Here is a 14,912-nt window from a genome sequence, read left to right as displayed (position 1 = left end):
TGCAGACAGGCTGCTCCCGGAGAGGAGACTTCCCCAGAGTCCTGCCTGGCTTCATGGGGAGCAGATCCAGAGCATCGCCCGGGGACTCCGTGACACATGTGCACACACCCCACCCACCCATCACATCCCCTCCACTCGCCCCGTGTGCACTCCCCCTTCCTCCCACCCCCATGTGCACACCCCCCCCCACGCACGCATCACCCCCCTCCACACACACCCCTGTGTACACCCCCCCACCCCCAGTGAGGACACTCTAAGAACCACCCCCCTCCCATCTATTTGGTCCCCCCCCCCCACCACTTAACACTCAGATCCTGCCCCCACCACACTGGGCCTCATGCTGCCAGCTGGGGGGCAGGGGGGGGGCAGAGTCCACTAGAAACTCTCCCCCCACCAGCTCTAGGACTGGCAGGAATCCCCACCCCCATTTTACACATGAGGAGCCCAACGCACACGCCCCCGCAGTCCCTCTCGCCCACCCTGCCCAGAGCTGCTCCCCCAGTTCATCACTGGCCAATCAACCACAGAGCCACGCCCCATTTGGAGCATATGGGGATTTCCCCATTATCCCCCCCCCCCCAACACACATATACCTGCGGGAGGCAGGAAGAAATCTCCCCACCCCACCCAGAACCCCCAGATCCCCTACACAGCCACCCAGCTAGCCCCACTGGCCTCCTACCCCGCATGCAGCCCCCCCCCCCCACAACTCCCCTAAACACAAAAGCCCCACATCCTCCACGCCCAGCCCCCACAAATCCACACTCCCCTCCCAGAGCCAGGCAGAGAACCCAGGAATCCTGGTTCCCGGCCACCTGCCTGCTCTAACCCAGCAAGGCCGGTGCCAAAGCCGCCCCCCATCCCTGGCCCTGGGACTTTTGCTCCTGGGTGTCTGGCCAGGAGGTCAAAGAGCCCCACGTCACTGCAGAGAACCCAGGAGTCCGGCTCCCAGCTCCCTTGCTCTAACCGCTAGACCCCGCTCCCCTCCCAGAGAACCCCAGGAGTCCTGACCCCCAGTTGTCAAAGAAGCTTAAAGAATAAAGCTTCAAGCGTTTGAAAGGTCACCCAGTATTAGGTATTTTGGGGCTTTTTTCAAGCAGAAACATGGAATTTTCCAGCCAGTCCCTAAAATAGCCGGAGTCCAGAAATCTAGTTCAGAGCCTAACAGAGCCACGGGCTGTGTGCTGGGAACAGGCTGCAATGTTCCCCCCTGACATGCGACCACACCTGGAGTGGGGCACGGGGGCTGGTTATACCGGGACCCCTCGCCCGGTGCTGAGACGCGGCCCCTCTGGGGTGGGGCGCGGGGGCTGGTTATGCCGGGATCCCTTGCCCGGTGCTGAGACGTGGCCCCTCTGGGGTGGGGTGCGGCTGTGCGGGGGCTGGTTATACCATCAGCAGAAGGCAGAAGAGAGGACCCCAAGGCTGAGAGTGGGAGTGACTGTCTCCCCCCAAGTATGGCTCTCAGTGGAGTGGGGGGGGTCACTGACCCTGCAGGGGGGGGGGTCTCTTACCTAGACACTGCAGTCCCTGCTTCCCAATCCCCCTAAAAGCAAGAGAGAAACAAAATGTTACTCTAGGGCTCACAGCTGTCATGAGTTGCCCACACTCAGCTCACCCCAATACACATATTTAACATGCACCCCACTCCTCCCCTGCCCTAACATCTGCTATGCCACAAAGTAGGAGGCTGGGAGCCAGGACTCCTGGGTTCTATCCCAGCTCTGGGAGGGGTGTGGGGGCTCATGGTTAGAGCAGGGGGCTGGGAGCCAGGACTCCTGGGTTCTGTTCCCGGCTCTGGACCAACCAGTCCCTCTATGCTAAGACTAAAGGAAGGACAGCAGCAGAGCCCTGGCGGGGGGGGGGGCGGGGGGGGTGAAGTAGAAAGGGGATGAGATGGAGGGTTCTGGGAGGGGTCTCACCAGATGAAGTCGGTGCAGTGGCTGCAGAACGTGGGCTGGGGGTATTGGGGGGGCGCTAGGGGGGGTCTCACCAGATGAAGTCGGTGCACTGGCTGCCCAACATGGGCTGGGGGTATTGGGGGGGGCACTAGGGGGTGCTGGGGGGTCTCACCAGATGAAGTCGGTGCAGTGGCTGCCAAACGTGGGCTGGGGGCGCTGGGGGGGCGCTGGGGGTGCTGGGGGGGCGCTAGGGGGGGTCTCACCAGATGAAGTCGGTGCAGAGGCTGCCGAACGTGGGCTGGGGGCATTGGGGGGGAGCTAGGGGGTGCTGGGGGGCGCTAGGGGGGTCTCACCAGATGAAGTCGGTGCAGTGGCTGCCGAACGTGGGCTGGGGGCATTGGGGGGGCGCTGGGGGGGGCGCTAGGGGGGTCTCACCAGATGAAGTCGGTGCAGTGGCTGCCGAACGTGGGCTGGGGGCATTGGGGGGGCGCTGGGGGTGCTGGGAGGGCGCTAGGGGGGTCTCACCAGATGAAGTCGGTGCAGTGGCTGCAGAAGGTGGGCTGGGGGCATTGGGGGGGCGCTGGGGGTGCTGGGGGGGCGCTAGGGGGTCTCACCAGATGAAGTCGGTGCAGTGGCTGCCGAAGGTGGGCTGGGGGCATTGGGGGGGCGCTGGGGGTGCTGGGGGGGCCTCACCAGATGAAGTCGGTGCAGTGGCTGCAGAAGGTGGGCTGGGGGCATTGGGGGGGCGCTGGGGGTGCTGGGGGGGCGCTAGGGGGGTCTCACCAGATGAAGTCGGTGCAGTGGCCGCAGAAGGTGGGCTGGGGGCATTGGGGGGGCGCTGGGGGGGCGCTAGGGGGGTCTCACCAGATGAAGTCGGTGCAGTGGCTGCAGAAGGTGGGCTGGGGGCATTGGGGGGGGCGCTGGGGGTGCTGGGGGGGCGCTAGGGGGGTCTCACCAGATGAAGTCGGTGCAGTGGCTGCAGAAGGTGGGCTGGGGGCATTGGGGGGGCGCTGGGGGTGCTGGGGGGGTCTCACCAGATGAAGTCGGTGCAGTGGCTGCAGAAGGTGGGCTGGGGGCATTGGGGGGGTGCTGGGGGGGCGCTAGGGGGGTCTCACCAGATGAAGTCGGTGCAGTGGCTGCAGAAGGTGGGCTGGGGGCATTGGGGGGCGCTGGGGGTGCTGGGGGGGCGCTAGGGGGGGTCTCACCAGATGAAGTCGGTGCAGTGGCTGCAGAAGGTGGGCTGGGGGCATTGGGGGGCGCTGGGGGTGCTGGGGGGGCGCTAGGGGGGGTCTCACCAGATGAAGTCGGTGCAGTGGCTGCAGAAGGTGGGCTGGGGGCATTGGGGGGCGCTGGGGGTGCTGGGGGGCGCTAGGGGGGGTCTCACCAGATGAAGTCGGTGCAGTGGCTGCAGAAGGTGGGCTGGGGGCATTGGGGGGCGCTGGGGGGGCGCTAGGGGGGGTCTCACCAGATGAAGTCGGTGCAGTGGCTGCAGAAGGTGGGCTGGGGGCATTGGGGGGGCGCTGGGGGTGCTGGGGGTGCTGGGGGGGCGCTAGGGGGGGTCTCACCAGATGAAGTCGGTGCAGTGGCTGCAGAAGGTGGGCTGGGGGCATTGGGGGGCGCTGGGGGTGCTGGGGGGGCGCTAGGGGGGGTCTCACCAGATGAAGTCGGTGCAGTGGCTGCAGAAGGTGGGCTGGGGGCATTGGGGGGCGCTGGGGGTGCTGGGGGGGCGCTAGGGGGGGTCTCACCAGATGAAGTCGGTGCAGTGGCTGCAGAAGGTGGGCTGGGGGCATTGGGGGGCGCTGGGGGGGCGCTAGGGGGGGTCTCACCAGATGAAGTCGGTGCAGTGGCTGCAGAAGGTGGGCTGGGGGCATTGGGGGGGCGCTGGGGGTGCTGGGGGGGCGCTAGGGGGGGTCTCACCAGATGAAGTCGGTGCAGTGGCTGCAGAAGGTGGGCTGGGGGCATTGGGGGGGCGCTGGGGGTGCTGGGGGTGCTGGGGGGGCGCTAGGGGGGGTCTCACCAGATGAAGTCGGTGCAGTGGCTGCAGAAGGTGGGCTGGGGGCATTGGGGGGCGCTGGGGGTGCTGGGGGGGCGCTAGGGGGGGTCTCACCAGATGAAGTCGGTGCAGTGGCTGCAGAAGGTGGGCTGGGGGCATTGGGGGGCGCTGGGGGTGCTGGGGGGGGCGCTAGGGGGGGTCTCACCAGATGAAGTCGGTGCAGTGGCTGCAGAAGGTGGGCTGGGGGCATTGGGGGGCGCTGGGGGTGCTGGGGGGGCGCTAGGGGGGGTCTCACCAGATGAAGTCGGTGCAGTGGCTGCAGAAGGTGGGCTGGGGGCATTGGGGGGCGCTGGGGGGGGCGCTAGGGGGGGTCTCACCAGATGAAGTCGGTGCAGTGGCTGCAGAAGGTGGGCTGGGGGCATTGGGGGGCGCTGGGGGTGCTGGGGGGGCGCTAGGGGGGGTCTCACCAGATGAAGTCGGTGCAGTGGCTGCAGAAGGTGGGCTGGGGGCATTGGGGGGCGCTGGGGGTGCTGGGGGGGCGCTAGGGGGGGTCTCACCAGATGAAGTCGGTGCAGTGGCTGCAGAAGGTGGGCTGGGGGCATTGGGGGGCGCTGGGGGGGCGCTAGGGGGGGTCTCACCAGATGAAGTCGGTGCAGTGGCTGCAGAAGGTGGGCTGGGGGCATTGGGGGGGGCGCTGGGGGTGCTGGGGGTGCTGGGGGGGCGCTAGGGGGGGTCTCACCAGATGAAGTCGGTGCAGTGGCTGCAGAAGGTGGGCTGGGGGCATTGGGGGGCGCTGGGGGTGCTGGGGGGGCGCTAGGGGGGGTCTCACCAGATGAAGTCGGTGCAGTGGCTGCAGAAGGTGGGCTGGGGGCATTGGGGGGCGCTGGGGGGGCGCTAGGGGGGGTCTCACCAGATGAAGTCGGTGCAGTGGCTGCAGAAGGTGGGCTGGGGGCATTGGGGGGGGGCGCTGGGGGTGCTGGGGGTGCTGGGGGGGCGCTAGGGGGGGTCTCACCAGATGAAGTCGGTGCAGTGGCTGCAGAAGGTGGGCTGCTTGAAGAATCGCGCCGTGAATTTGTGGCTCTTGACCTCGTGGATCACCTTCTGGCGCAGCGCCCCCTTGCGGCAGAACAGCGGCTTGGCCAGGCACTCCAGCTCGGTGGGCGAGGTGACCAGCGCCATGGCTCCACCTGGGCCCCCCAGTCCCGGGCGGGAGTGGTGGGAGGGGGGGAAGAAAGACAGAAAGAGGAAAGGGGGGATGGAGGGAAGGGAGGGACTGGGTGGATGGAGGAGGCAGAAGGGATGCACAGAACAGAAGGAGGGGGAGAAAGCAGGGGATGGAGGGAGAGAAGAGATGGAGTGATGGAGAGAAGGAGGCAGGGAACGGAGGGAGGAGAGAGAAATGGAGAGAAGGCAGAGGACGGAGGGATGGGAGAGAGAAGGAAGGAAGGGAGGGAGGAGAGAGAGATGGAGAGAAGGCAGAGGACGGAGGGATGGGAGAGAGAAGGAAGGAAGGGAGGAGAAAAGGGATGGAGAGAAGGCAGAGGACGGAGGGATGGGAGATAGAAGGAAGGAAGGGAGGAGAGAGGGATGGAGAGAAGGCGGAGGACGGAGGGATGGGAGAGAGAAGGAAGGAAGGGAGGGAGGAGAGAGGGATGGAGAGAAGGCAGAGGACGGAGGGATGGGAGAGAGAAGGAAGGAAGGAAGGAAGGGAGGAGAGAGGGATGGAGAGAAGGCAGAGGACGGAGGGATGGGAGAAGAGATGCGGGATAGGGAGAAGGAGGGATGAGAGCAGGGGGGATGGAGAACGAGGGATGGAAGCGGAGGCGGGGACCGGAGGGCTGAAGGCGACAGCGGAGCGGAGGTTCCCAGCCGCCGCCGCCGCCGGGGGCCGAGGTGGGGACAGGCGCGCCGGCAGGGAAGCTGCCGGCCGGTCGGGCAGTGTGTCGGCTGTGGGGGGAGAGCGGCGGAGGGAGGCGGGTCTCTGACGGCTCCGGGGGAGGAGTCGGCCTTAAAGGAGAACGGGGCCGGGCGGCGGGGGGGGGCGTTCCCCGAGGGGGGCCTGAGAAGGACACCCCCAAATGTAGATCCCCACGGACAGACACCCGACCCCCCGTCCAGATCCCGAATCCCCCCAGTTCCCAGCTCTGGGAAGGTAGGAGGCAAAAGGAGTGACGGGGCTGGGAGCCAGGACTCCTGGGTTCTCTTCTGGGGTCTGGGCAGGGAGTGTGGACTAGTGGTTAGAGTGGGTGGGGGGTGGCTGGGAGCCAGGACCCCTGGGTTCTCCGCAGTGACGTGGGGCTGTTTTGCTCCTGTGTGCCTGGCCGGGAGGTCAGAGTCCCAGGGACGGGGGTGGTTAATCGATAACCTGGGGGGGGGTATTTATATCCAGGGCCGGGGACACTGGCTTCACAGGGACGTCGCAGGACCCCGCCTGCCATGCCCTACGGTGCCTCCCTACTCCTGCTGCTTCTGCTGCCCTGGGGCAGTCACTGCGCCACAGGTGAGGGGCAGGGGACCCCCCCACCCGCTGGCATATCTTCCCGCCAGCCGCCTGCCCACCACCCCCCGGGCTCCCCCACCCGCTGGGTTCACAGGCTTCCCCCTCCCCTCTCTGAGGGTTTCCCCCATGCCCCTCCCCCGCCTGCCGGTGTCCTCCCTTCTCCCCTCCCTCGTCAGGGTAACCCCCCAGCTCACCCCCCCTGCTGGCCTCGCGTCCCCCTCCCTCACTAGGGACCCCCCGGCTCCCTGCCTCTTCCCCCTCTCCCCCGCCACAGGGGTCCTTCCACCCCCTCTTCTCTACCCCGCCAGGGAGGGGGGCTATAGACTGGAGGGGGGATCCCGCAGTCCCAGGGAGTGGGGCTGGGGAGGGATCCCGTGCCCCCAGGGAGGGGGCCTATAGACTGGAGGGGGTGACCTCGCCTCCCCTGCCCCCACTCGAGGAGTGGGTCTGGCTCAGCCGCCTGCCCTTGTCCCATGTGATTTTGTTCCCAGGTAATTGTCCCGGCTGGGGCTTTAAACAGCCTTTCCCAGAAACCAGGGAGGGGCCCCAGTTCTCAGCCCCAGAGAAGTGACCCCCCAGGGCCCCCACCATGGGCTGGGCAGGATTGAGAAAGAGATGGAGGGATAGATAGATGGATGGATGGATGGGGAAGGGGGGGTGGATGGGGATAGAGAGAGGAGGGGGGAAGGGGATAGAGAGAGGAGGGGGTGGATGGGGAAGGGGGGGTGGATGGGGATAGAGAGAGGAGGGGGAAGGGGATAGAGAGGGGAGGGGGTGGATGGGGATAGAGAGAGGAGGGGGGAAGGGGATAGAGAGAGGAGGGGGTGGATGGGGATGGGGGGGGTGGATGGGGATAGAGAGAGGAGGGGGTGGATGGGGAAGGGGGGTGGATGGGGATAGAGAGAGGAGGGGGAAGGGGATAGAGAGAGGAGGGGGTGGATGGGGAAGGGGGGGTGGATGGGGATAGAGAGAGGAGGGGGGGAAGAGGATAGAGAGAGGAGGGGGTGGATGGGGAAGGGGGGGTGGATGGGGATAGAGAGAGGAGGGGGGAAGGGGATAGAGAGAGGAGGGGGTGGATGGGGAGGGGGGGGTGGATGGGGATGGGGGGTGGATGGGGATAGAGAGAGGAGGGGGGTGGATGGGGAAGGGGGGGTGGATGGGGATAGAGAGAGGAGGGGGTGGATGGGGATGGGGGGATATGAGGATGGACGAATGGTGCATGGGGCCAGGTGAACAGACAGGCGTCTGGGGGATGGACACCCCGCCAGGCTTCCCAGCCGGTACGGAGGGGAGAATTCTGCCCCCCCAGCCCCCACCCCGGCGCCCAGAGGCACTCGCAGGCCCTGCCCCACCAGCTGGTAGCTATGGTGGGGACTGCAGGGGCCCCTTTCCCCTACAGGCAACTGCCCTCCTACCTTCCTGTTAAAGTGAGGGGGTCTTCAGGGGTGGGGAGGGAAATGTTTGTCAGAGGCCCCCCCTCTTCAAACTGCCCCATTTCTAACAGCAGTTTTGGGGGGGGTCCCTGTGTAAACAGCTGAGTGGGAGCCAGGACTTCTGGATTCTATTTGCTGTGACTTCCTTCCCCTCCTTTTATGCCTCAGTTTCCCACCTATACAAGTCACTCCAACAGCTCCCCTTCGTGTCCCCGCAGACGCAGATGGGCCCAGTCCCTGCCCAGCCCGGAGGGAGGCGTCGGCAGAGGGAATGGGCCAGACCTGCCAGAGGACCTGCACCCAGGACCGCGACTGCTCTGGCCGCAGGCAGTGCCTGTGTGATGGGGCCTGCGGGCTGAGCTGTGTGATACCCGGTAGGTGCCAGGACTGCTGCTGGCTCCCAGTCCCCAGCCCCCAGCTCTAACCACTAGACCCCACTCCCCTCCCCAAGCCGGGACACAACCAGGGAGTCCTGGCTCCCAGCCCCCCCACTCTAACCATTAGACCCCACTCCCCTCCCTGAGCTGGGACACAACCCAGGAGTCCTGGCTCCCAGCCCCCCCACTCTAATCACTAGACCCCACTCCCCTCCCCGAGCCGGGACACAACCCAGGAGTCCTGGCTCTCTCCATCCCAACTGTCTTTGCGTTTCCCAGGCCGGACCTGCCCGTGGCCCGTGCAGATTGATAACGCCAAGACACGTTTGGCCCAGGCTTCCCGCGGCTTCGGGGCCCTCATGGAGGTGACCTGCCAGCCAGGCTTCAGGATGTCCAAAGGGCAGGGAGCGGCGCTGAGCCGATGCCAGGGGGACAGGAAGTGGAGTCTGACGGCATCCTGCGAACGTAAGGGACGGGAACACCTCCGCCAGTCACCAGTCGGGGCCTTCGCCGTCCTCCACCCTGCAGAGCCAAGCACCGTGATCCTACCTCCAGCACCATCACCCAACACCCGTCCCCAACCCTGTCACCCTGTCCCCAACCCCGTCACCCAACACCCGCCCCCAACACTGTCACCCCACCCCAACACTGTCACCCCACATCCGCCCCAAACACCGTCACCCTGCCCCAACACCATCACCCAACACCCGTCCCCAACCCTGTCACCCTGTCCCCAACCCCGTCACCCAACACCCTCCCCAACCCCGTCACCCTGCCCCCAGCACCGTCACCCAACACCCGCCCCCAACACTATCACCCCACCCCAACACTGTCACCCCACATCCGCCCCAAACACCGTCACCCTGCCCCAACACCATCACCCAACACCCATCCCCAACCCTGTCACCTGTCCCCAACCCCGTCACCCAACATCCTCCCACAAGACTGTCACCCAACACCCGCCCAACCCCATCACCCCGCCCCCAGCGCCATCACCCAACACCCTCCCCAACCCCGTCACCCTGCCCCCAGCACCGTCACCCAACACCCGCCCCCAACACTGTCACCCCCGCCCCAACACTGTCACCCCACCCCCAACCCCGTCACCCCACATCCGCCCCGAACACCGTCACCCTTCCCCAACACCATCATCCAACATCCGCCCCACCCCAACCCCATCACCCCACCCCCAACCCCATCACCCTGCCCTCAGAACCGTCTCCCAACATCCACCCCAACATCACCACCCCCGACCCCGGCACCATCACCCAACACCCGCCCCCAACACTGTCACCCCCGCCCCAACCCCGTCACCCCACATCCGCTGCAAACACCATCACCCTGCCCCAACACCATCATCCAACATTCGCCCCACCCCAACCCTATCACCCCACCCCCAACCCCGTCACCTAACATCTGCCCCAACATCACCACCCCGCCCCCAGCACTACGCGCTATCTCAGAGTCCAACACTGTTACCCCGCCCCAACCCCGTCACCCCACATCTGCCCCATCACCCCACATCCGCCCCAAACACCATCATCCAACATCCACCCCACCCCCAGCACCGTCACCCAACACCCACCCCCCAACACTGTTACCCCGCCCCAACCCCGTCACCCCACATCTGCCCCATCACCCCACATCCGCCCCGAAACACCATCATCCAACACTATCACCCAACTCCTGCCCAACCCTGTCACCCCACCCCCAACCCCGTCACCCAACATCCGCCCCACATCACCACCCCGCCCCCAGCACCGTCACCCAACACCCACCCCCAACACCGTCACCCCGCCTCAACACCGTCACCCCACATCCACCCCATCACCCCGCCCCTGGCCCCATCACCCTGCCCCAACACCATCATCCAACATCTGCCCTGCCCCAACCCCTGCCCCAACCCCATCACCCAACACCCACCCCAACGTCATCACCCAACACCCACCCCAGCGTCATCACCCCCGCCCCCAGCACCGTCATTCACGCTGGCATTTGCAAAGGGCAGGCTGCTCTCTAGGCAGTGAGCTGATCAGGATGAGTCCCGGGGCTGATTCAAGGATAACGGATCCCCTGGCAAGCGGAGACCTAGATATGAAGGCAGAGCAGCTCTCCTGGACCTGCGTCCTCCTCCAGCCCACCCCCAGGGGGAGTCAGGGAACACAGCATCTGGAGCAAGGGGGCCGGCGCTAAATAGGGTTAGGGGACCGCCTCCCTGGGGGGACCGAGCTCTGGGCCACATGGAAACTGTCCCACCACCCCCTGTGACAGTACGCTTGTGGGAAGCGCTGGGAGCCAGGACTCCTGGGTTCTTTCCCTGGTTCTGGGAGGGGAGTGCGGTCTAGTGGTTAGAGCAGGGGGGCTGGGAGCCATGACGCCTGGGGTCTATCCCAGCTCTGGAAGGACAATGCGGAGAGCGGGGGGTTGGGAGGCAGGAACTTCACCTCCAAAACCAATTTACTCCCCTGAATTTTCCCCTCAGAGCCAGGACTCTGCCTCCTCCCTAAAATTCCAGTGAAATAAGAGAAATGTTCCCCTCCAAGCCTCAGATGCTGCCCCCCCCCAAAAAAAATTAGAGCCAGATCCTCAATCTAAACTCTGAACCCCCAAATTGGGTGACCCCACCACTCCAAGATGATCTCTGACCCTTCGGCTCCAGCCACGAGGGAAGGAGCCAAAGTCTTCTTTATTCCCCCCCACATGAAATCTTCCCCGCCCCATGCCACCCAGGAGAGAGATGGAGCCTGTTGGGGGGAGCAGAACCCAGGAGTCCGGGAGATGCAGCGTTCGGGGAGGGACCTACTCCCAGCAAAACCCACAGGGTTCCCCCACTTGTCTGGGAATTACAGCCCCAAGGGAAAGGCTTTGGAGGAGAGGCGGAGCTAAATAAGGGGAGGAGCCAAATGTGGAATGGGGTGGGGCCTGCTGGGAGGGGGAGGAGGCAAATGGGGCAGAAGGGGAGGAGTTTACAGAGAAGGAGGAGCCAAATTGGGTAGGGAGGGGCCAAATGGGGCAGAGGAGAGTCTTACCATGAAAAGGGAGGAGGCAAATAAGGGAATTGCAGGGCGCAACGGGACAAGGAAGGTCCCCGTGGGGATGGAGTCTACTGAGAGGGAGGAGCAAATGGGAAAGGGGAGGGGCCTATTGGAAGAGGGTGGAGCAAGGGCCTGTCTTTTAAAGGGAGACTGCCCCACCTCCTGCAGGTGTTAAAGGGGAAGGAACCTAAAAATATATCTTCCCCTTGCTGAGGGAGGCCTTTAATGGCTCTTTGTGTCTGGAGGACGCTAAGGGTTAAGGGGGAGGAACTTGGCTGCCAGACAGTGGTGACCCCCCGCCAAGTTGACTCCCCTCCCACTCCCGTCCTCTGTTCCAGGGGATCTGGCCCCGTCGTCCTTCTGCAGCCCCCCGCCAGAGACCGACAATGGATTTCACAGCGGTGCCTCCTACAGGGCAGGCGGGGAGGTGCGGTACAAGTGCAAGCGCGGGTGAGTCCCCCCCCCAGTTCTGCTGGTGCCCCTCACTCCCGACGCGCAGCCCCCTGCAAGCCCAGCCCAGAGCTCCCCCCCCCCCCGCCCCGCACACCAGCCCTGCCATTGCCCCTCACTCCCGACCCGCAGCCCCCTGCAAGCCCAGCCCAGAGCTCCCTCCCCCGCACACCAGCCCTGCCATTGCCCCTCACTCCCGACCCGCAGCCCCTCAGAGAGCCCAGCCCCATCTGCAACCTCACCTCTCCCCCCGCTCCCCAGGTACCGGCTGGAGGGCCCAGAGACCATCCGATGCCAGGAGAACCAGGAGTGGTCTGGGCCCACCCCAACCTGCCACCGTGAGTAGGGCGAAGGGGGGCAGGGGTGGAGGGTCCTAGTTTCTCTCTGTCCCCATCTGCCCCCATGCCGGGGCTGGCCCATCCTCCTGGGCTCCAGTGCCAGGCCGGGCCCCCTCCCAGCTGGGAGGGAAGGTGGGGGGCTGGGACGGTGCTCTTGGAGGGGGTCGTGAGGGAGCTTGGGGGATGCCCTAGAGAGATAGAGACATGCCCCCTCCCTCCCCAGCCCCCTTCCCTTCATCCCTCCATCCACTGCTGCATCCCCCCCATCTGCCACGTATACCCTGCATCCTCTCCAGCCATCCACCCCACACACACCCCCATCTGCCCCCTACATCCCCTCCAGCCATCCACCCGCCACACCCCCCATCCATCCACACACCCCCATCCACCTGTCACATCCCCATCTGCCTCCACATCCCCTCCAGTCATCCACCTGTCACACCCGCATCTGCCCCCCACATCCCCTCCAGCCATCCACCCGCCACACCCCCCATCCATCCACACACCCCCATCCACCTGTCACATCCCCATCTGCCTCCACATCCCCTCCAGTCATCCACCTGTCACACCCGCATCTGCCCCCCACATCCCCTCCAGCCATCCACCCGCCACACCCCCATCTGCCCCCTACATCCCCTCCAGCCGTCCACCCCCCACACGCCCCCATCTGCCCCCTACATCCTCTCCAACCATCCACCCCCACACACCCCCATCCATCCTCACACCCCCATCTGCCCCCTACATCCCCTCCAGCCATCCACCTGCCACACCCCCATCCGCCCCCCACATCCCTTCCAGCCATCCACCCCCATCCACCGGTCACACCCCCATCCACCCGCCACACCCACATCCACCCCCCACATTCCCTCCAGCCATCCACCCCCCACCCTCCTGCATCCCTGTACCCCCCATGCAGCCTCCATCTCTCCACCCAGCCCTTCGTCCTTCCCTCCCCCTGGCCCTGCTCTGTCCATCCCCTGGGCCTGGCCGTGATCCCCTCTCTCCCCCAGCCGTGTTCTGCCCACCCCCCGGGGACATCGCCGAGGGCTACCTGGTGGCGGTGGAGAAGGCTCAGTACCGGGCCGGGGAGCTGGTCTATTACCTCTGCAAGCGCAGCTACCTGCTGGACGGCACCAACCGGGTCACCTGCCGGGGCAACGGCACCTGGTCGCCCCGGCCCTTCTGCAGAGGTACCGCCCCCTCCCCCACTCCCCTCCTCCCCCAGAACCTCCAGCCAGAGCCACAGGCCCATCTACCCCGGTATCCCGGCTACACCCATCCCTGCCTGATCAGCCCTGGGCCCATTTTACCCTGGTATCCCTTGTCCTCCCATCCCCACCCCGTGATCAGCCCCCGGGCCCATCTACCCCAGTATCCCGCCTACTCCCATCCCTGCCCGATCAGCCCTGGGCCCATCTACCCTGGTATCCCCTGTCCTCCCATCCCCACCCCCGCCCCCGTGATCAGCCTCCAGGCCCATCTACCCCGGTATCCCACCCACTCCTATCCCTGCCCGATCAGCCCCGGACCCATCTACCCTGGTATCCCCTGTCCTCCTATCCCCACCCTGTGATCAGTCCCCAGGCCCATCTACCCCAGTATCCCACCTCCTCCCATCCCCCCACATCAGCCCTTGGGCCCATCTACCCCGGTATACTGCCCTCTCCCTGCCCCCAGATCAGCCCCATGGGCCCTGGTATCCTGCCCCCTCCCCGCCCCCTGGATCAGCCCCCTGGACCCATCTACCCGTTATCCCGCCCCTCCCTGCCCCTCCCCAGCTGGAGCCACGGGCCCATCACCCCAGTATCCCGTCTCCCTGCAGCGCGCTGCGTGGTGCCCGCCCAGCGGAGCCGTGTGCTCTACCAGGGCCGCAAGCTCTGGATCCAGGAGATCCCAGAAGGGCGGGTCCAGCACGGGGAGATCGTCACCTTCTACTGCCGGAGCCAGAACCAGACCCAGAGCTGCAGCTACCCGGCCCCCTCGCACTGCTTCGATGGCCTGCTGCCCCTGCCGGCCTGCTACGACGGTGAGGGGCAGGGGGCTGGGGTGGCACGGGGAAGCCGTTGGGGGAGCTATGGGGCAGTGGGGGGGGGCAAGGAGAGAGCCGTTGGGGAGCTATGGAGAAATGGGGGCAGGGAGGGAGCCATGGGGAGCTATGGGGAAGTGGGGGCAGGGAGGGAGCCATGGGGGCAAGGAGAGAGCCGTGGGGGGAGCTATGGGGCAGTGGGGGGCAGGGAGAGAGCCGTGGGGGGAGCTATGGGGCAGTGGGGGGCAGGGAGAGAGCCGTGGGGGGAGCTATGGGGCAGTGGGGGGCAGGGAGGGAGCCGTTGGGGAGCTATGGGGAAGTGGGAGGCAGGGGGGGAGCTGTTGGGGAGCTATGGGGCAGTGGAGGGCAGGGAGGGAGCTGTTGGGGAGCTATGGGGAAGTGAGGGCAGGGAGGGAGCCGTGGGGGCAAGAGATGTACTGGGGGGCGGTTGTGTGGGGACAGGGAGCTGTAGGGAGGCAGTAGGAAAGGGGTGGGGGTGTAGATCTGTGGGGGGAGGGGTATGTCCACAGGGCAGGGGGCGGAGGAGGTGGATCCTGGGGGGAAAAGAGGGGAGTCCGGTGAGGGGAGAGCTGAAGAGGATGGAGGGAGCCCTGTGGGGTTCAGGGGAATTCAGAGGGGAGCTGCAGGGGTGCTGGGGGTATTTTTGCCCCACTCCCCTCCTCACCCCTGACCCCGTCTCATTTCAGAGCCCACCTGGCTGCAGTACAAACTGTTTCCCAAGCGGGTGGTGTCCGAGATCCGCCCCTGCTGAGCCCCCCCGGCCCCCCACACCCACACACAGCCTGACCGGATGGACCGCCCATGTGGCGGGGAGGAGCCAGTGGCCAGCAGGGGACCC

At 65.9% G+C, this 14,912-nt stretch overlaps 2 protein-coding genes across 2 annotated transcripts in view; one reads left to right on the top strand and one right to left on the bottom strand.

The window, feature by feature from the left end:
* The window catches only part of PRKCG (protein kinase C gamma), a 27,967-nt gene extending 22,106 nt beyond the window's left edge, over window positions 1-5,861 (bottom strand). Inside the window, exons 1-2 of the mRNA XM_073321998.1 lie at window positions 4,907-5,861; window positions 1,515-1,546 (exon numbers count right to left, since the gene is read on the bottom strand). Of these exons, the coding sequence (XP_073178099.1) occupies window positions 1,515-1,546; window positions 4,907-5,073 (199 nt within the window). The 5' untranslated portion in view covers window positions 5,074-5,861. The remainder of the gene's footprint in view (window positions 1-1,514; window positions 1,547-4,906) is intronic.
* On the top strand, window positions 5,688-14,912 carry LOC140902224 (beta-2-glycoprotein 1). Its single transcript, XM_078850189.1, has 9 exons — window positions 5,688-5,787; window positions 6,284-6,394; window positions 8,046-8,201; window positions 8,484-8,669; window positions 11,578-11,689; window positions 11,951-12,027; window positions 13,038-13,217; window positions 13,850-14,053; window positions 14,761-14,912. Exons 1-9 carry the CDS (start codon window positions 5,706-5,708, stop codon window positions 14,823-14,825), a joined length of 1,173 nt encoding a protein of 390 aa, XP_078706315.1. The 5' UTR covers window positions 5,688-5,705; the 3' UTR covers window positions 14,826-14,912.

Source organism: Lepidochelys kempii, chromosome 23 (genome assembly GCF_965140285.1).
Source record: "Lepidochelys kempii isolate rLepKem1 chromosome 23, rLepKem1.hap1, whole genome shotgun sequence".
In the NCBI taxonomy this organism is placed as follows: Eukaryota; Metazoa; Chordata; order Testudines; family Cheloniidae; genus Lepidochelys; species Lepidochelys kempii.
This window is presented reverse-complemented; position numbering and strand designations above follow the sequence as displayed.

Bases quoted from the DNA above. Each gene is read 5' to 3' on its own strand.
- LOC140902224 (XM_078850189.1), top strand. From the start codon at position 5,706: ATGGAAGCGGAGGCGGGGACCGGAGGGCTGAAGGCGACAGCGGAGCGG. The intron at 12,028-13,037 runs GTGAGTAGGGCG...TCTCTCCCCCAG, and splicing joins GCCCACCCCAACCTGCCACC to CCGTGTTCTGCCCACCCCCC. The intron at 14,054-14,760 runs GTGAGGGGCAGG...GTCTCATTTCAG, and splicing joins CCTGCCGGCCTGCTACGACG to AGCCCACCTGGCTGCAGTAC.